The following is a 17,507-nucleotide window of genomic DNA, read 5'->3' on the forward strand; positions in this document are numbered from 1 at the left end:
TTTTTTTTTAGAATGGCTGCATGAAAAGCAATCATATATTTAGTCAAATACAGTTGTAATATCTCTAACCTACAGTTAATAGTTACTGATAAGTTTGATGATATTTTGACATTTAAAACATATAAAAAGCAGTGATGCATCACATGCATTAAAAGTATACTTGCAATAAAAAAAATACATTTTCTAATAATATGTCATTTTCCGACAGAATGCCTTTTATTTTTAACACTTTTAAATTGTGTTGATTAAACTTCATGTATGAAATAATCAGTTAATTTACTGTGGCTAAAAGCTTTTTTCCCTAATTTGGAACCAAAACGTGATCATTGTTGAGATTTGAACGTTGGTCCTTAGTAAAACAGACAAATTACTGCCATCTACTGGCATCTAACTATATTGCATATGGGAGTTCATATTTTCTCGTTCGAGTTCTCGCGATATTTGCGCAGTTCAAAACTCTGGAGTGGACATAAACAGGAACCGTGGCGTCATGGCATCCGTGTTCGGCGGAGTAGAAGGGTGAGAAACAGTGGAAATATGACATATGGTGTGCAAATATTTATGTATTATTATATTATGACAACTTATCACATCTAGTGTAACACACATTGTACTATTACATTCGTATTTATGCAGTTGTCATACTGTCCCAGTCTGAGGGTTAGTGTGTCTCGTGATCATTATCACTTTCAGGAAGGCTTTCGGGAATTATGTGCATTTTAAATAAGATCATGAAAGTGGCATTTTTGTATCTCTGAAGCTTTGTTTTTACACTTGATGTCCATCTGTGCCTTTCCTTCATGTCTCCATCGTTCATGTATGCCTTGTATGAATGGTTTTCTGTTTGTATCCCTGCTCTCTTTCAAGTGGAGGGACTCATTCTAAGGCGGTTGTGGTGTCAGGTGATGGGAAAATCCTGGCAGAGACACAGGGGCCATCTACCAATCACTGGGTGAGATGGAGGTAGTTTGGAGGAGTGGACATTTCATTTTAAAAGTACAAAAACTGATTATTCCAAGACATTTGTGTGTGTGTGTGTGTTTTTGAAGTTGGTGGGGGTGGACACATGTATTGAAACCATCAACGATATGGTCCAGAGAGCCAAGGTGGAGGCAGGACTGGATCCAAACACACCACTGTGCTCACTGGTCAGTCACACTAATGTCAAGTACAATACATGTATGCAATTTTAATAATGCACAACAAGAGTATTTAATAAAGAATCTCTGACCACATGGTTAAAATTGTTTTGTTGTTATTGTTGTTTTAAATACTGAATCTGTAACTAGATCACCACCACCTGGACAAAACCAGAATGTTTCATCCAGATCTGCTTTTAACATAGTATGCTTGACACAGGCAATAAATACCTGTTCTCAATGTGTGTGTGTGTGTGTGTGTATACACAGGGCATGTCTCTGAGTGGAGGGGAGCAAAAGGAGGCCATTGACAAACTCATCGCTCAAATGAAGGAACGCTTCCCCAGTCTCAGTCAACACTACTTCATCACCACTGATGCCATCGGTGCCGTGGCAACAGCCAGCAATTGTGGTAACAAACCATTTTGTTTAACTACAAAGTGCCAAAGTTGTTGGTATTGGTGGTGGAGGTGATGGCTGCATTCACACTGAACATACAGTGTGTATACATAAGAATTCTCAAACTGCCTGTTTTTCTTCTGCAGGAGGCATCGTATTGATATCTGGAACCGGCTCGAACTGCAAGTTAGTCAATCCTGATAGCTCACAGATCGGCTGTGGAGGCTGGGGTCACCTGATGGGTGATGAGGGATCAGGTAACCATGGCAGCAGACAAACAGCACCCAAAACATAGACGAGCTGCATATTTAGAGGGTTGGAAAATGTTGGGTTTAATTTATCTTTCTGACTGTCAGCGTTCTGGATCGCTCACCTGGCAGTGAAGACGGTGTTTGATGCCAAGGACCACCTGGTCCCTCCTCCTCATGACGTAAACTACGTCAGAAAAGCCATGGAGGAATATTTCCAGGTCAGACATTTAACAACAGATGATATTAAATCAAGATTGAGCAGTAAAGTGCTGAGGAAGCATAATCACAAACATTTAGCCTGACTGCGTAAAAAAATTCAAATTCATCCCAGGTGTCAGATCTCATGGGCATGCTGCCACATCTCTACAGAAACTTCCAGAAGTCGCACTTTGCTGGTTTCTGCAAGAAGCTGGCTGAAGGTCAGTGGTGCATCACTGCCTGCTCTGTTTTTTGGAAGAGAAAATGAAAAGCAAGTGAGTAAAGTAAAATGAAAAAAACCTGTGTTTAGGTGCAGAGGCAGGAGACGCTCTGTGTCGGTACATGTTCACTCGGGCTGGGAGAGTCCTGGGGAAACATGTGGTAGCCGTGTTACCTGCTGCACAAGCGGTAAAGTCCTGACACACACACACACAAAATCATTTTGAGTATGTATTGTAATGTGTAATTTACCACAGATGTAAGGGGCTGACAAAACTTAAAAATGGACATTGAAAGTGCTTAAAAAGTGCTTGAATCTGACCCTAGATCAGGTGTATGAACCCTGATACTGACTTCTTTTGACAGCCTCTGTTGACCGGTGACCACGGCCTGCCCATCCTGTGTGTTGGTTCAGTGTGGAAGAGCTGGGAGCTTCTGAAGCCTGGTCAGTGTTTCATGATCTCACATCTCACAGGTTGACTGAAAGAAGTGAAGGAAACACAGTTAAGAGTTCTTGTTCTCAGCTCCTGTTTCTCTCTGTGTCTCACCAGGTTTCACTGAAGTCTTGGACGACTTTGCATCGTCTGGCAATTTCAATGGCCACTTCCATGGCTACAGTCTTCTGATTTTGCAGCAGTCTTCAGCGCTCGGCGGTGCCAGTCTTGGGGCTCAGAGTTTGGGCGCCACACTAACCATGGATTACTCAGCCAATGCCAACGTCTTCTACAGACACACCTTCAGCAGCAGTCAATGAGAATGTGTGCGGTCGAGTTTGTAATCATTAGTGTCATTGATGATACAGACAATTGTGTAACTATGGTGAAACACCTAAATCATTCTCAGTACATGATAAAAAAAGACAGTGGTTGAAAATAATCCACATAATGGAGGTTCTGAAGGCAGCGTGGTGGTTTTCCCGACCAAAGAAACCTTTTTTACTTTCATTATACTATCACTTCACTTTTTTACTTTTGTAAAATTGTTTACATCTGACTTTTATAAGAATCAACAATGTTTACTTGACAGAAAATGACAGTTCAGTGTTGTTAGTCTCTGATTACCATTATAATTAAAGTAAGATTGAACATCAGCATGTCATTCATTCTTTCAATGGCTTTTGGACACTTTTGTGTTTGACCAGTAGGTGTTGCTATTACACTCACTCACTCATCTTCTACTGCCTTATCTTCTACCCAGCTATTACAATTAAATTTAAAAAAAATCCAATTAACCTTTATTTTATACCCAGGACAATGCATTGTGCTTTATGAAGACATATAGTAGCACTAAAAAGAATAATATGACAAGTTCGTGGAGCTACAAATCTCACTGCATCACTTATTGAATCACTCTATTGGGTTGATATATACTGATGAATGTAGACAAAAGCCAGTTGACTTTATATAGTCGGGTCAAACCTGACATTTAATGATTGCTCTAGCTACAACAACCCAAAGTTTGACAAACCAGCAGAGCGTCTTCTTTCACACACCCACATGCACTTACGTGAGCAGTCCTTTTCTGCACTAGGCCGCGGTCAGACTTCACTTGTGCTTGTGATTCTTGGTTCTGTCGCCTCAGGATACAGAAGCAGAAGATGAGTCATAACACAGCAGTAAACTGTCCACTAGCAGCCACAAAGGGGAAATAATTAAAAAATGTGTGCACGCTTGTTTTGTTTTCATGTGCATGCAGCAGAGCAGAGGTGAAAGACTACATAAAATGTGTTGCATTTAACTGTATCCTGCATTTTAACATTGTTAATTCACCTAAACTACTGCAATAACTGTAGTTAATGACCTGCAATTTAAAACTTTGTGAGTTTCTGTTTAATTTTTTATGTACATTTTTTTCAACATGTCTTAGCTGCTGCAGCTGAACAACAGGTGTAATCTATTGTACATTTATATACAAACACACTGAGCAGTAACTGGCAGGTTTGCTTGTGGTAAAGTGTGACACCTCTCTGTCAAAGTTCAGGATGCTCTTTCACATCAAAGCTTCTAGATGCTGGTGTGGAAGCTCCTCCTGTTTCATCCTCTCCTCTTTGCCAGTGAGAAGGAAGCAGAAAAACATGAACCAGTGCTTTACCCGAGTTTCTGCAGGACTTCAGACAGGGGAAAACAACCCGGTAGAAAGCCACTCTATTCCATTCCAAATGCTTGGACCACATCCTTCGTCCAGTCAAAACCTGCATACGAGTCTGACACGAGGAAGTTACAGTAGATAAAGAAGGGGGAAAAAAATCACACTCATCCATTTTTATATAAACCTTTAGTATTTCAGGGCTTCTTTTGAAGCAGAAGTGGCCCGAGTTCATTTATCAGTAAGTGCAATGTGCAGAATAAAATGCAGGACCAGAAGCTAGGGTAAAAGTGCCTGTGCTTCATGAATGGAACCATTGAGTAGACCAATATATATTGTTATAAATGACAGCTCATACATATACAGTTTTTGTACTGTATGCCCTCATGTGCTGGTTTTTGTGGTCTTATATTCTGTGTAGATGTCATACTTTAGCCCAAGGAAAGATTTCCCTGCGGGGACAATAAGGCATATTTAATTTGATACTAAGCAGACACTGGAAAGGTCACGTTAGGCAATTTTGACAAAGCTGCGGTTATCTGCTGTAGACTCCACGTCGACTTATGTAGACCTGCTTGTTAGTGTTTCTGCACTTTAGTTGTTAATCCAAACCATTATGTGACAGTGGATGAAACAGCTTTGTGTTCCCTGTCATTGTTGAACTTACAAATACAACTATCCTGGGTTTATTTTAAATGTGACAAAGGATTGACAACAAGGCACTTGTCTTTATGATCTTTATTTATCTTTTTTCATTATTTTTGTTTGTATTGAAATTCATACTCTGTGTCTTGTGGACCTCTTTTTCTTTAACGGCTTCTGTCGTCCTCTAACTCAAAACAAAATCACCAAAAATGATTTCATGTTGTACGATCCACCTGGCGGACATTTCCTACAGGCTTCACCAGGGTGCCATTCGACAGCTGTGGTCCAACACTGCGTGAGGAAGTTCCCTTTTCACCACACAGTCACTGTTGCGTGGCTCAATAATCACTGGAGTACTTGACATGCTGAAAATTCTGAAAGCTGCATGGATGGACTGACGTGCTTACCGCAGTACAAGTGCACAAGTGTCTATTTAACCACAGAAGACATTACCATCTCTATTAATAATAATAGAGGTGGTAAAAAAATTAACAGCTGCATAAAAAGGAGCACTGAAATTTGATCCAATATATGATTACAGCTTTCCTGTCAACTATCTTCTCATTCACAACTTAACTGAGGTTACACTTACAGTGAGAGGAAAGTGAGAGGGAAACCAGACCAGAAATCCATGGTTAAATTGAACCACGAAAAAGTCAACCTACTAAAAGAACAGCAAGGAGGCCATGCTGTCGACTGCATGTCCCATACTGCTTTACTCTGACTGGCTGTGACAATACGGTCTCCTCACATCCCTGAATGGACACCACAGGCTACTGTGACCAGAGAGACACAAAACGCCTCTTCCTCAAAAACATGAAGAGAAAAAAAAAAAAAAGACCTGATTTGGATAATGGACACTTGATTTGATGCTGGACACACTAAGTTGTTCTGGCAGAAAGAGGCAGTGGCTCTGTTCCAGACCAAACACTCCCATCAAAAGGTTGTTTTATATAATTCATGAATCCACAACTGAACAAACGACTGAGGCAGTGAACACGAAAAAGACAATAACTGATTTTTTTTTATTGAGGTTCAAAAGCTTTGACCTTTTCTCTATATTAACATTTCTCTTGCTTAACTCAACTTGATGCACAATTGGGAAACCCACAATTCTGTTCTTAAACTGGACAAAAGATACAAACATGGACTTCCACATAAATTGGGAAAAATAATTCATCCATGATTACACCCATCCTTGTTTCTTCTGACCACTGATCACATGAGTGCTCAGGGAGGGTGGGGGCTGTATTTGGTTTGGAGTGGAGCCGCTGCAGATACAAATAACCTGCATGTCTTGACGCACAAGCACTGTGAAGTCACAGGGAGCTTATGACATCATAGGAGCAAACATTAACGTACGTGAATGACCGCGATGACTGCGCAGAGCAGCAGACACTCATCAAGTCCCCATCAAGTATTTGTCGTTCTCCGACCTCACCCTTATGGAAACCCTCAAGTTTGTGGAAGGTGTACTTTTCCCAAGTCGACAGCAAACCAATAGAAGAAGAGTATGTGAAGAAAATTCATTAGATGTTCTGGATTTTAATTTTCACCCTGGCATCACTCCTGAGTAGCTGCCTCGGTTTGAAAGGGGACTTTGACGAGCACCGCACGCTCTGCAAACATCAACGGCGGCGTCTGAAATGCAATGATGAGCAAGCACCCGCGGTCGAGCGGTTCTGGTATTACACCCCTCCCCCACCACTGTTCCCAACATCCCTCAGTTTACAAGAAACAAACAGGAAATAAAAAGATTAAAGAAACAAAGAAAAGAGAAAGAAAAATAAATCCCCCCACCCCCCAACTGGGCCTGCCAGCACGCCACTGACTTCAAGTGGGTATACATGAGTAGAGGTGTGTGTGTGTGTGTGTGTGTGTGTGTGTGTGTGTATGCGTTAGAATCAGTGTGTCCACAATAGTGGCCACCAGAGTCTCTGAGAATACGCGAGGACTGGTGTGTGTGTGTGTGTGTGCGCATGTGTACGTGTGAAGGCTCCATGGGGGTGAGGGGGACTCCTAGTATTTCTTCCCCGGGACAAACTCCTTCGCTTCAGGATTCAAGATGCTCTTCCTCTGTAGAAAAAGAGAAACTAGGTATGAGAGCACATACCTCTTTAAAAATAAATAAAAATAAAAATACAGTTCAACCAATTAATCAATATGCAAGTGACTTGGGGGGAGGGGTAAACAATTTTGTAAGAAGGTGCACTTGTGACTCACCGCCACTTCCTCCAGGTTGCCGTGGTGATCGCTTACAGACAGGCAGTTGAGCTGCTGCTGCAGCTGCCCCACTCCCTGGTTGTTGAGGTCACGCGAAGGGATGAACCAATCCTGGTCCTCTTCCTCCAACATTTCCTGGAAGCAGCGCTCCAAGAATTCCTGCTCCAGCAGCTCCTCCTCCACCTGGGAAGCGATGAGGGAGGGAAAACAAACATGAGTGGACATGAAATCAAGGGGGCAGAGATGACGGCAGGGATGGGATTATATCAGTATGTGCATGGCCAGCAGGTAGACTCATCAAACAGAGAGAGAGAAGGAAAAAACCTGAGGTGGATCGAACTGAAAAAAGGGACTCAAGATTAAAAATGAACAGATTTGAAAAGTCACATTTTAAACAGACTAAATGTGACCCAAAGGTCAAATAAGGTCAGGTCCAAATATTCTTCAATACACAAGGAAGGAAAAACGTCCCGATCAGTACGGTGGAACAAGAGCGATTAACACGTCAGCCATTAGCTGCCCTGAGAACCTCCATGATGGGAAAAAAGAAAATGAGAGTAGATGACGAGATGATGACAGAGGGTCGGGGGCAGCACATACTATGGGAAATGGCAGTTTTAAGTACTGGTGGTTGTAAGAAAGTGTAGAGCAAAGGAGGAAAGAGTAGGAGAGGTTGGCAAAAAGGGGCAATGAAGGTGGCATTAAGATGTTTAAGTTCAAATGGCATCATGGGAAAGCTTTTTAAATTCTGTCTTTAGCAGAATCTGATAAAAGGTCACAGCACAGGATGGTTGGTGTAGGAAGAACACAGTTAATAACAATTTAGCAGCAGGCTCTACTTTTAAAAATAATGAGTAATGATTGTGAATATGCGTAAGGAACTATTTGGATCAAAATAACAAAAAGACAAAGCTATTCAAAAGGCAAAGGATAAAAGGGGCAGAATGGATGAGGGTTCAAGAGTCAAAAAAGGATGAGCACATTAAGAACTCTCCTGATGTGTGCCATGTCCCATGATAAATGGAGCAGGAGCACACACAGGTTTGCAATATTTGCCCTTAACTTAACCAGTTCCTCAGAAAAGAGATTCTGTCTCGTTAAGACCAGGATTCGGTCTCCATGGGGACTACTGGTCCTGAAGAGGTCGCTATTTATGCCAGACAGTTTCCTAAAGAGGGCAACAAATACACGTACACACACACACACACACAACATACCTGTCTGTTATACTCCTCCTCGTTCTCCATCCACATGTACTCGGCAAATGGGTTGGCATCACTGCCCTCTCCTGCATGCCCATTGGCCACTGGCTCCTTTCCCTCTTTGCCTGGAGCGCCTCCTCCTGGTGTCTTGGCCACTTCTGGACCACTCATCTCAGCCGGCTCTGCATGCAAAAACACACACACAAGAATCCACCTTTAATGTACTGTGGTAAAAGGTCTAGACAAAACCATGATGAAAACATGTTTGAAAGCAGACACAATACCAAATTAAACCGCACTTTAGTGTCTATTCTTGGAATAATCTGTTTCATCCTTTCAAAATTGAGGATCAAAATAAAAATTAATTAGCAACGTTCCTATTTAGATTTCAGCCATAGCTGAAAAACTGCTTCAACAATAATTCTGTTAAAGGACTTTAATATTCAAGTTAAAGAATGTGTATGAGAACAATTTTGTTTCGAAAGAAAAGTTCAAATAAATAGAGCCAAAAAAAAATTTATTTACCATCCGGCACTAAAAACATAGAACACTTTGCACAAGATGGTTGTGACATGTATAAATCATCAATCATTGTCCATTACAGCCAGTCTCCACCAAGCATACATTAATCTGTGGTGCATCACAAAAAAGATTCCATATTTTAGAACTATACTTTGTCATCACAAAGAATGTACTTTTGTGGAAACAAAATAAATGTGCAGTGTAGTTACAGACTCAAACTATTATTTTTCTAAAAAGGTCATGTTTAATGGGATTAAATCTAGAATAAATACACAAGGATAATGTGACTGCTGCTCAAACAGAGCTTCCTAAGACGACCGCGTCAGCTGCTAAAAATCCTGCTAACATGACATTTAAGAAGATAAGTTTCATTATCTTGCTCAGATAAATGAGACACAATCTTTAACAAGCTTAAATGTGCTGTAGAGCTACCACAACGGGGAAGAAATAAGGGTCTTTTTTTTTCATGATGATCTTAAATGAATGACATTTTCCACACAGGATTGTTCAAAGAAAAATATATTATGAAAATAATCAGAGGCAGTCCTGCATTATACAAAAACACATTAAATCTTAAGTTAACTGAACAAAAGAACTGCAGCAAATGAATCAAGGGGTCTGAACATTATGACACTTTAGATAAAAGAGTGCCTGCCCCCCTTCCTTCTTTCACATGATGGTATGACCCTAGTCCGTCCAGTCATGTGATTGGCCACATGGTGTGCTCATCAAAAATAAAGTCCCACCCCTGGAATACCGGCAGAATACATACTGCCCACCATAGTTACTGGTACTGATGTGCATAACTGTAGTTAGTATGAGTGCAATTTTGAGAGGAATAACAGAATTACAGGGCTAACAGGAAACAGAGCATATTCTATCTTTTAATTTTCTAAATTATTTACATTTAAACATCCGGTGTGTAAAATTTAAAGATACTGAAGATAAACACAATATACTAAATTTTTCACAAGGGTACAATCACGTGATGTTTGTTTTTCATTGTCCCAGAATGAGTCTGGGTCAGCTCTACAGAGGCGGCCATTTTGAACCACCATGTTTTTACAATAGCCCACATTGGAAAAAACGAAACATCTTTTGAGTTTTTGAAGTTAACTGAAGGCGACATAAACTCTCTAAACGTACTTCGAAGGGCGAGAGACATTCAGCTGCAACATGCGACTTCACCAATAAATGTGGCTAAATTTTACACACTGTACCTTTAAGCAACTTTTATGCTGCTACTATTTTTTCACTTGGTGTAAAAATAGCAAATAGACAAAGCACATGTCAAGGTTATCAAAACATAATTAAGTATGTCTCTGCCAACAGCGACTTCAATGTGTTTCCAAGCTCAGCAGTTTAAGAGATCCACACTTCTGCTTGTCAATTCCTGGGGGCTTTATCTTCTGTTTATCCGTTTAAAGCAGTAAACAATCGCAACTACAAAATCAAAGTTGCTTTTGTCCAAATACTTCTTTCAGTGGGATAGTAACTGTCTACATGACCTTTCCATCTGGATTTATGATCCGTTGCTTAAGACAGGACTTGATCACACTTGTATGAGACAAGTACATCCACACCAGTGCTGACAATCTTGCACATCCCAACTACATGCATCATTTCTCTGTACAGAGTAAAATTTGACATCTTCCACACCACAAGGAATTCTCATCACAAAGCAACACAATACAACCAGTGCGAGTGTGATGTGGAAGATCCAGCAGAGCAGTAATTTTGTGCAGCCAGGTCTGCCTCTTCATAATTACTTTCTAACAAGAGTAAACAATGACCACAGAAACATAATTGTCATAAAGTAGGACAGATCAACTTGTACTGAAAGAAAGTCTTCAAAAACAAACACAAGTGTATGTGGGTAAACTGATTGTGAAATTAATACTTAATTGCACTTTCTACCACAAATATATGCCAACACAAAAACTTCCATTTTGAGGTATCTTTCATTATGTAAAAATATACTGGACAGCGCATGTCCATCAGCAGTTCTGTGCTACAGAACTACTGTTATGGGGGAAATATGACCATGGTGACATAATCCTCAGACTGTCAGCCAGTGCCAACAACAGACTTGCCATGATTCAAATGCAGCCTCACAGTAGATGGGGGGGAGAATTATCTCAAACGAGGCATACACACGGTTCCTGGGTCAGGCTCATGCACATACACACTATAAAAATTGTGACCCAGGGACCTGTTTAATGGACACAGTTCAAATAAACGTGGATAATCCAAGTGGGTTAGAGGCAGATTATTCACCGTTGTGAACAACATCTTTTAAAAAAAAAAGGAACGATTGAGAGTAAGGTCAACATTTTGTGAGAAAATACGACAGATCTCAATCTTAATCTGCACTAGATGAGAGAGGTGCGTGTTCGAAGTGTTACGTATGACATCAGTAAAGTGTTAATTTCCAACACTAGAGTTTACTGGAAACGAATGCACAGCACTGAGCATTCAAGACATATTGCTTTATGGGTGAGTGTTCCCTGGCTTTGAAAGGGAGATAAATGTGATAAATGTTTAAATGACATTCATCAGATCCAAACAAACCAAACTGATTTCTTACTCAGCCCCTCAATTGCAAGAATAGACTGCATTTCTATTTTTTTTATATATTGGGTTTTAATCCATCACCGAGTAAATCAAGACATCATCTCGAAACTAGTTGTGAAAGGCAAATAGCCAAGTCTCAATTGGGCAACCAATACATTTTGCACAGCCACAAATGGTCCAAAAATACAAACATGACTGTTCTGCCCAGACATGAGGGCAAATGATGAGTGAACTGGTATAATAAAAGTACAGACAGTGAGCACTGTACCATAATGTACTGCACAGAGCACTTAACATGTTCATGTTGCATAACCATGTGTTGGTCACCATGTAATATTTATTAGTGGAGCCTAGCCTAGCATGACCTATCGTACTTGCATGACCCATCGTGCTTGCATGCAAGTACAGTATTTTTGATAAGAATCACAGATCAAAGGTAAACATGCTGTTCTGTGATGTTTCTACACAGAAAATATCAAAGTCGTGACAAAACTTACAATGAGGACAATAAGACTGCTCCCCTTTGCAATCATGATGATAGCTTTCCCTATTTACTGCTAAAATGTGGACACCAGCAACATTTTGATTCAGACAACTAAATAATGTTTTACTTTAAGTATTGTGTGTGTCCCGGTTTAATGTATTAGTAAATTTAGTACATTAGTTATATAGTGTTGATTGAAGAATTGTGACAAATGTGGACTCGTGAAAACGGTCTCTAAAAAAAAAAACTACATTTCAGATAGAAGGAAATTCATTCAGTGATCTCAGCATTTGTTGACTGTACAAAACCATACTTTTACTTATATTAGTGACATTACTCCCAACGAACCCACTCCTCACAGTTGTAAACGTGAAAGCAGCTCAAATGAAAGGGGATGACAATAGCTTAGATCATAAAAATGTTTTGTAAATGTTGACTTAAATTTCAAAAATGTGCTTACAAAGACAATTCAAGAATCCACTGCTGATAAGCAAATACCAGGAGATAAATCCCCAAGATAAGCACCACAGGTGTAAATCAGCACAGCTTGAAAACAAAAGAGCGCCAGTAGCTGTTGATAAACAAATTGTATTTCATATTTTTTGTATTTTGTTGATTCATTTATTATTGTAGTAACACTTGCTATTTGCTAATACTGAGAAATTTGTTTTCTACTTAGTCCACACACACACCATCTCCACTGTTTAACATTTCTCCACTGTCGTGAAATGTGGAAAGTCGAGTGATATTTGAGGTCATGTAATTTCTGAACTTCATTTGTTCAAAGATTCAATTATAACAACACTTATTTGGGTTCTCTTTAAAGCAATGTTAACTTTTCGCCTTCCCCCGAGCATTTAGTTTAATGCAATGCATTAGGATTTGCTCAAATATTTTGTTATGGTCATTTATAAGCACAAATTTAACATGTGAATACAAACAGGCTAATAAAAGTACAAAAAACGCTGAACTAGGGGTTAGCCAATGTGATCTGTTTATTTCTCCTTTATGGGAGAAAAATATTTGTTAAATAGTTGGAGAATGATGTGACTGAAATAGCATGAGATTGCAGAAATGTAAGTATTTGTTTAAGGTTAGAAGGTCCAAAATGACTATCGGACTAATATCGGTATCTGTAGATACTCGTGTTTGTGATATCATACCATCCCTAACGGAAACCGAACTCAAAACTAGCCTCGAACCTAATGCAGGAGTTTTAAAACGTCAAGATATTAAACTTTACACATGAAAATGTTGCGTCGGTCTGCTGACAACACTGTTTTACGGCCCTTGAGATAAAATCCAAGGGAAAGTCCTTGCTACTTCGCGTACGCACACGTGAGGGAAAAACTACAAAATAATGTGAAAAGGGGACAACATCTGCAGGCTAAAGCACATACAAGCCCCTACAACTCAATCGACTGGTAAAATATGCTCTGAATTACACAGAATTGTCGTTCCGTAACAGATTATGTAACGCAACAGTTAGTGTACAGTATGTAATGGGAGCGTCGCCGTGGCTCTCAGCCTGCTAACGTCTGCACAAAGCTAACGGGCTACACCAGGTGTCCGGGCCTACCTGGAAAGTTGGTGATAGATAGGACGCCTTTAGTCGAGGTAATGCTAAGTGGCTAACTCACGGTGGCTGCGAACGGAGAGAGACACGTAGCTGTCACAAACGGGCCTAAGGTGAAACCTATCCCAGTAACAACAAAGGGTAGATGGGCTGAATGGCGGAAAATACTACGATTTTCATCAAAGTCACAAAGTGTGCCAACGCGAAAACGACACACACAACACACGGCACCCAAATGAGAGGACACGTTCGTGTAACCCCACACGTAAATCGTACACCGAGGTCAAACCTCGCTCCTGTTTGGATGCTTGAGGCCAGACAAAGTGGGCTGTTAGCTATAGCACGCTGCTAAAGCATGGCAGCATCACTGAAGCAGGTCAACAAAACAAGCCTCCGCTCCGGGGATTACGACACCCTCACTCACTCACGCACACAAATACTCACACACAAGACAAACCGTTTAAATCAGACCGCCGTGAATTACCTGGCATTGTGATAACGGTGTTCACCTCAAAGTGTAACGCGAATCAAAGTTATTGCAACTCCAACACGAAGAGTGCGCGTCCGTCGTTTCTCCAGCGGGAGGTTTCTTCGTGCTCCTACTGCTGCAACGTAGCTCAATTTAGCTAAACCCTGTTAGCCACCTTGCTAACCCTAGAAGCTGGTCACGTGGGCTGGTGCTGCGTTGAGGGGCTTTCGGGACCGTGGGAATTTCAACGGTCACCTTTGGCAGACTGGTTTAGCATTTATGTAGTTGCAACTCTGCAGTTCTTCTAAAAAAAGCATCTGCACTTCAAGTTTAATTATGAAGAAAATATTTTAACAGTGATTTACAGAGGAAAACACATAATTGACGAATTATAATAGTATAATAACTATGTGTATTCATATTATGATATAACAAGGGCTGCCACTAACATCAATGAATCTCTATTCTTTTCTCGATTTGGTCTATAAAATGTTGAAAAATATTGATCACTGTTTCTCACACCTGTCAAAATGTCTGGTTTTGTCCACAAACCGAAATGATTCAGTTGTAATGAGTTATTTGTTTTATGGAGCAAAGAAACCAGATGATAGTCACATTTAACAAGCTGGAAAACCTGAAAACACAAAATAGTCAAATATAGGTGATTCATTTAATAAGTAATAAGTAATTGTGGCAGCCCTATATATAACGGTTAAAACTGTTAAAATTTCTACTATATCCTGATCTGTACTGATACTGGAAAATATAAATCATATTTTTAGCCATACCAACTTGCCTTTGATTTTATATTCATCCATTATCCATATTCACTTATTGTAAGTCGCTTTGGATAAAAGCGTCTGCTAAATGACATGTAATAATAATCCAAATATGAATACTTACATGACACATTCAGATAAATTAAAATACATCAACACTGATAAATGTTAGTAAGTGATTGTTTAGCTGCACAATCATGAATGTAACAAATGAAAAACAAACAAAATTTCCCCCCAGAATAATAAAAAGTGTTCTGTATTGCACAGAAACCTATATACATGGTACACATATGCAAGAAGCTACAATACCACAGTTGTTTAACTTCCACCACAGTCTTTCCTCTACTATTCCCTTAGGATCTCATTGAGCATGGCGGGATGATAAATCCCCAGACAGAAAAAGATCCAGTTCCAATTCACTTCACACACTGTAAATCACTAGGCCTCCTTCCTGTGCTGTCTGCTCAGATGGACAAGAGACACCGCTGATAAATCTGAGTGACTGTGGCTGATTTGTTATATTTTAACCCTATAATCCTACAAACACACAACAAACAACCACCACCATGACTGCTGTGTCACCACCAGAAATAGAAATTGTGTTCTTTTCTTCTCCAAATAGGAGTTCCAGTGGTCAGTGTCATTAGGTAGCTATCACAGTGACTGACAGCAGCTGACACGTTGGTTGCCTAGCAGCACACGAGGCATGATCCTTGCTCTTTCAAGCCAACAAAGCACACCCACAATTTACCACGACATACTGACAGACTGCTGTGAATCAGTGTAGTGTTAAAAAAATTGCTACAGTCATTAACTGCTAAATAGGAAGTCAGAAATGTAGAGAAGTACTATCTTGTTGTTACACAATACAATAATATTTAGAATGTACATGTCTTTCAGTCAACCAATCTGGTCTCAAATCAAACCTTTGACTTAATATCTGTTCATGGCAAAGCATCTTTCAACGCTGACATTATTGAATACCTTCTTCTTCTTTTTTACATTTTATACTTTAAGTATTTTTCAGGTCAAAGACATACGACATGTGACAGGACCAAGGGGGTCACGATTATGTGATCTTTTTAACTAACCCTCATTCGAAATACTTGGGAATTACTTTTCTAACATAACACAATTACTCTAGTGATACACGAAACAATGAATTTGGAAAAATCAGAGGCTCACAGTGAGTCCATGAATGTAGCACGAGAACAAACATCCCCCAAAGCTCCACCACCCCAACAGCACACTCCACTTCCTCTGCTGCAAACACACACATATATGCCTGCGTGGCTTCAAAAATAAAAACATTTCTAGCAAATAATTAGAAATATTCCAACAAATCACACCCAGGCTGACTTTAATTAGGAGGCTGGGTCAGCAGGAACTGTATTTAAAGATAAGTTATTCTGTTGAAGTAGCCATAATAACTGTGTGGGGATTTTCATAAGTGACATTGCAGAGTTTGAGGCACCACATTTATTTCGTATGTGTAAATAGGCACTTTGCATTATAGTTTTTCCATATTTTGTAATTGCGAGTGGCGCGTTTCTCAAAGGTACATTTGATTGCCTGTTTTAAGCAGTAATAAAGGTAAATAACACAAGTCAGTTGCTTTGCACAGTTGCTTCACGATTGACTTGTTTCACGGCAGAGTATATTGCTTTTCTGCTACCTTTGTGACCATTTTAGTGATAAACTACTATTTATCATGTAGTCCACACATAACACTCACCACACAAGTTCAAATGCCAGATGTCGTAAAATCCACAAACGAACTGTCTTTTCTGGAGGAAAACAGCTCTTTCCGGTCCGGTATCGCACGAAAACCGCCCAGTCAATATGTGTTTCTATTAATACCCAATACTGTAAATAAACACTAGTTTCCTTTGTTAACTTGTTCGTATTCTTGGCTAAAAACCGTGTTGTTCCGCTGCTTTTTCGGCCAAAACGTTGGGACTGAAAAACATTGTGTCGTGGTCGCGTTTGTCGAGCTGGGGAATCACTTATTGGTTGGCGTCCACGTCAGTCAACGCCTATACGCGATGCTATTGGTCAAAGCGACCATATGCCCCGCCCCACTCTCCATTCACATAAGTAAACAAAATATAACCCATATTTCATTGCCCCCCTCTTGTATCAAGTATGAGCGGTTAATGTATGACAGTGACTGAGCTTTTTCTCAGCAGACAGAACTCTACTTTTGTTTTTATAAAACCTGTGTGACATGAAAAGTGAATTTAAGAATACGTGTTAGTGTAGGCAGCGGTGAGCACATACTTTTCAGCAGCGGGGAAAACCTACCGTTAATTCATTTATGCTCTTTTAGTACCTGGCCTGGCAAGGTTCCAAGGGAGCTGAGCTAATATATATTAATATATTAATGTGACGTCAAAAGACTGCAGGCCACAAGAATCAAACCGAACAATCCCGAACTGTAGATCAGTTAAAAAGAATTAAAAGTTCTGAAAGCATGCATTAACCTCCAACATTTAGCAAGGACATTTCTAAAATCTCAATATTATATATATTCAATATTTCTGTTTAGTGATAGCACTGCTGAAAGTTGGCAATAATGAGCCCTGATCACTTCCCCTTCTGCCATATTTTAGCTGAGTGACTGTGTACTGAATTAATCTTTTCAATGAACTGATTCTAATAAGACAATACACCCATCACTCGTGCAACCGTTCTATGAAGACCCCACCCATGTTTAGGAGGCACTAATAATGGGAAAACTAC

General features: G+C 39.9%; 2 protein-coding genes across 3 annotated transcripts; one reads left to right on the forward strand and one right to left on the reverse strand.

The window, feature by feature from the left end:
• Positions 1-456: 456 nt before the first annotated feature.
• Positions 457-3,296, forward strand: nagk (N-acetylglucosamine kinase). Its single transcript, XM_058625298.1, has 10 exons — positions 457-519; positions 868-952; positions 1,050-1,148; positions 1,410-1,551; positions 1,685-1,795; positions 1,895-2,007; positions 2,121-2,208; positions 2,298-2,395; positions 2,573-2,651; positions 2,758-3,296. The coding sequence occupies exons 1-10, from the start codon at positions 491-493 to the stop codon at positions 2,958-2,960; spliced, it is 1,047 nt and encodes a 348-aa protein (XP_058481281.1). The 5' UTR covers positions 457-490; the 3' UTR covers positions 2,961-3,296.
• A 2,646-nt stretch (positions 3,297-5,942) lies between these two features.
• paip2b (poly(A) binding protein interacting protein 2B) lies at positions 5,943-16,714 on the reverse strand. Of its 2 annotated transcripts, none has more exons than XM_058625889.1 (4): positions 16,501-16,714; positions 8,377-8,543; positions 7,160-7,342; positions 5,943-7,012 (listed from the first exon to the last, which is right to left on the reverse strand). In XM_058625889.1, the coding sequence occupies exons 2-4, from the start codon at positions 8,530-8,532 to the stop codon at positions 6,956-6,958; spliced, it is 396 nt and encodes a 131-aa protein (XP_058481872.1). In that variant the 5' UTR covers positions 8,533-8,543; positions 16,501-16,714; the 3' UTR covers positions 5,943-6,955. The 2 variants fall into 2 exon arrangements, with proteins under 2 accessions (XP_058481872.1, XP_058481871.1); XM_058625888.1 differs by lacking the exon at positions 16,501-16,714 and adding an exon at positions 14,002-14,163.
• Between the last annotated feature and the right edge of the window lie 793 nt (positions 16,715-17,507).

Source organism: Solea solea, chromosome 3 (genome assembly GCF_958295425.1).
Source record: "Solea solea chromosome 3, fSolSol10.1, whole genome shotgun sequence".
NCBI lineage: Eukaryota > Metazoa > Chordata > Actinopteri > Pleuronectiformes > Soleidae > Solea > Solea solea.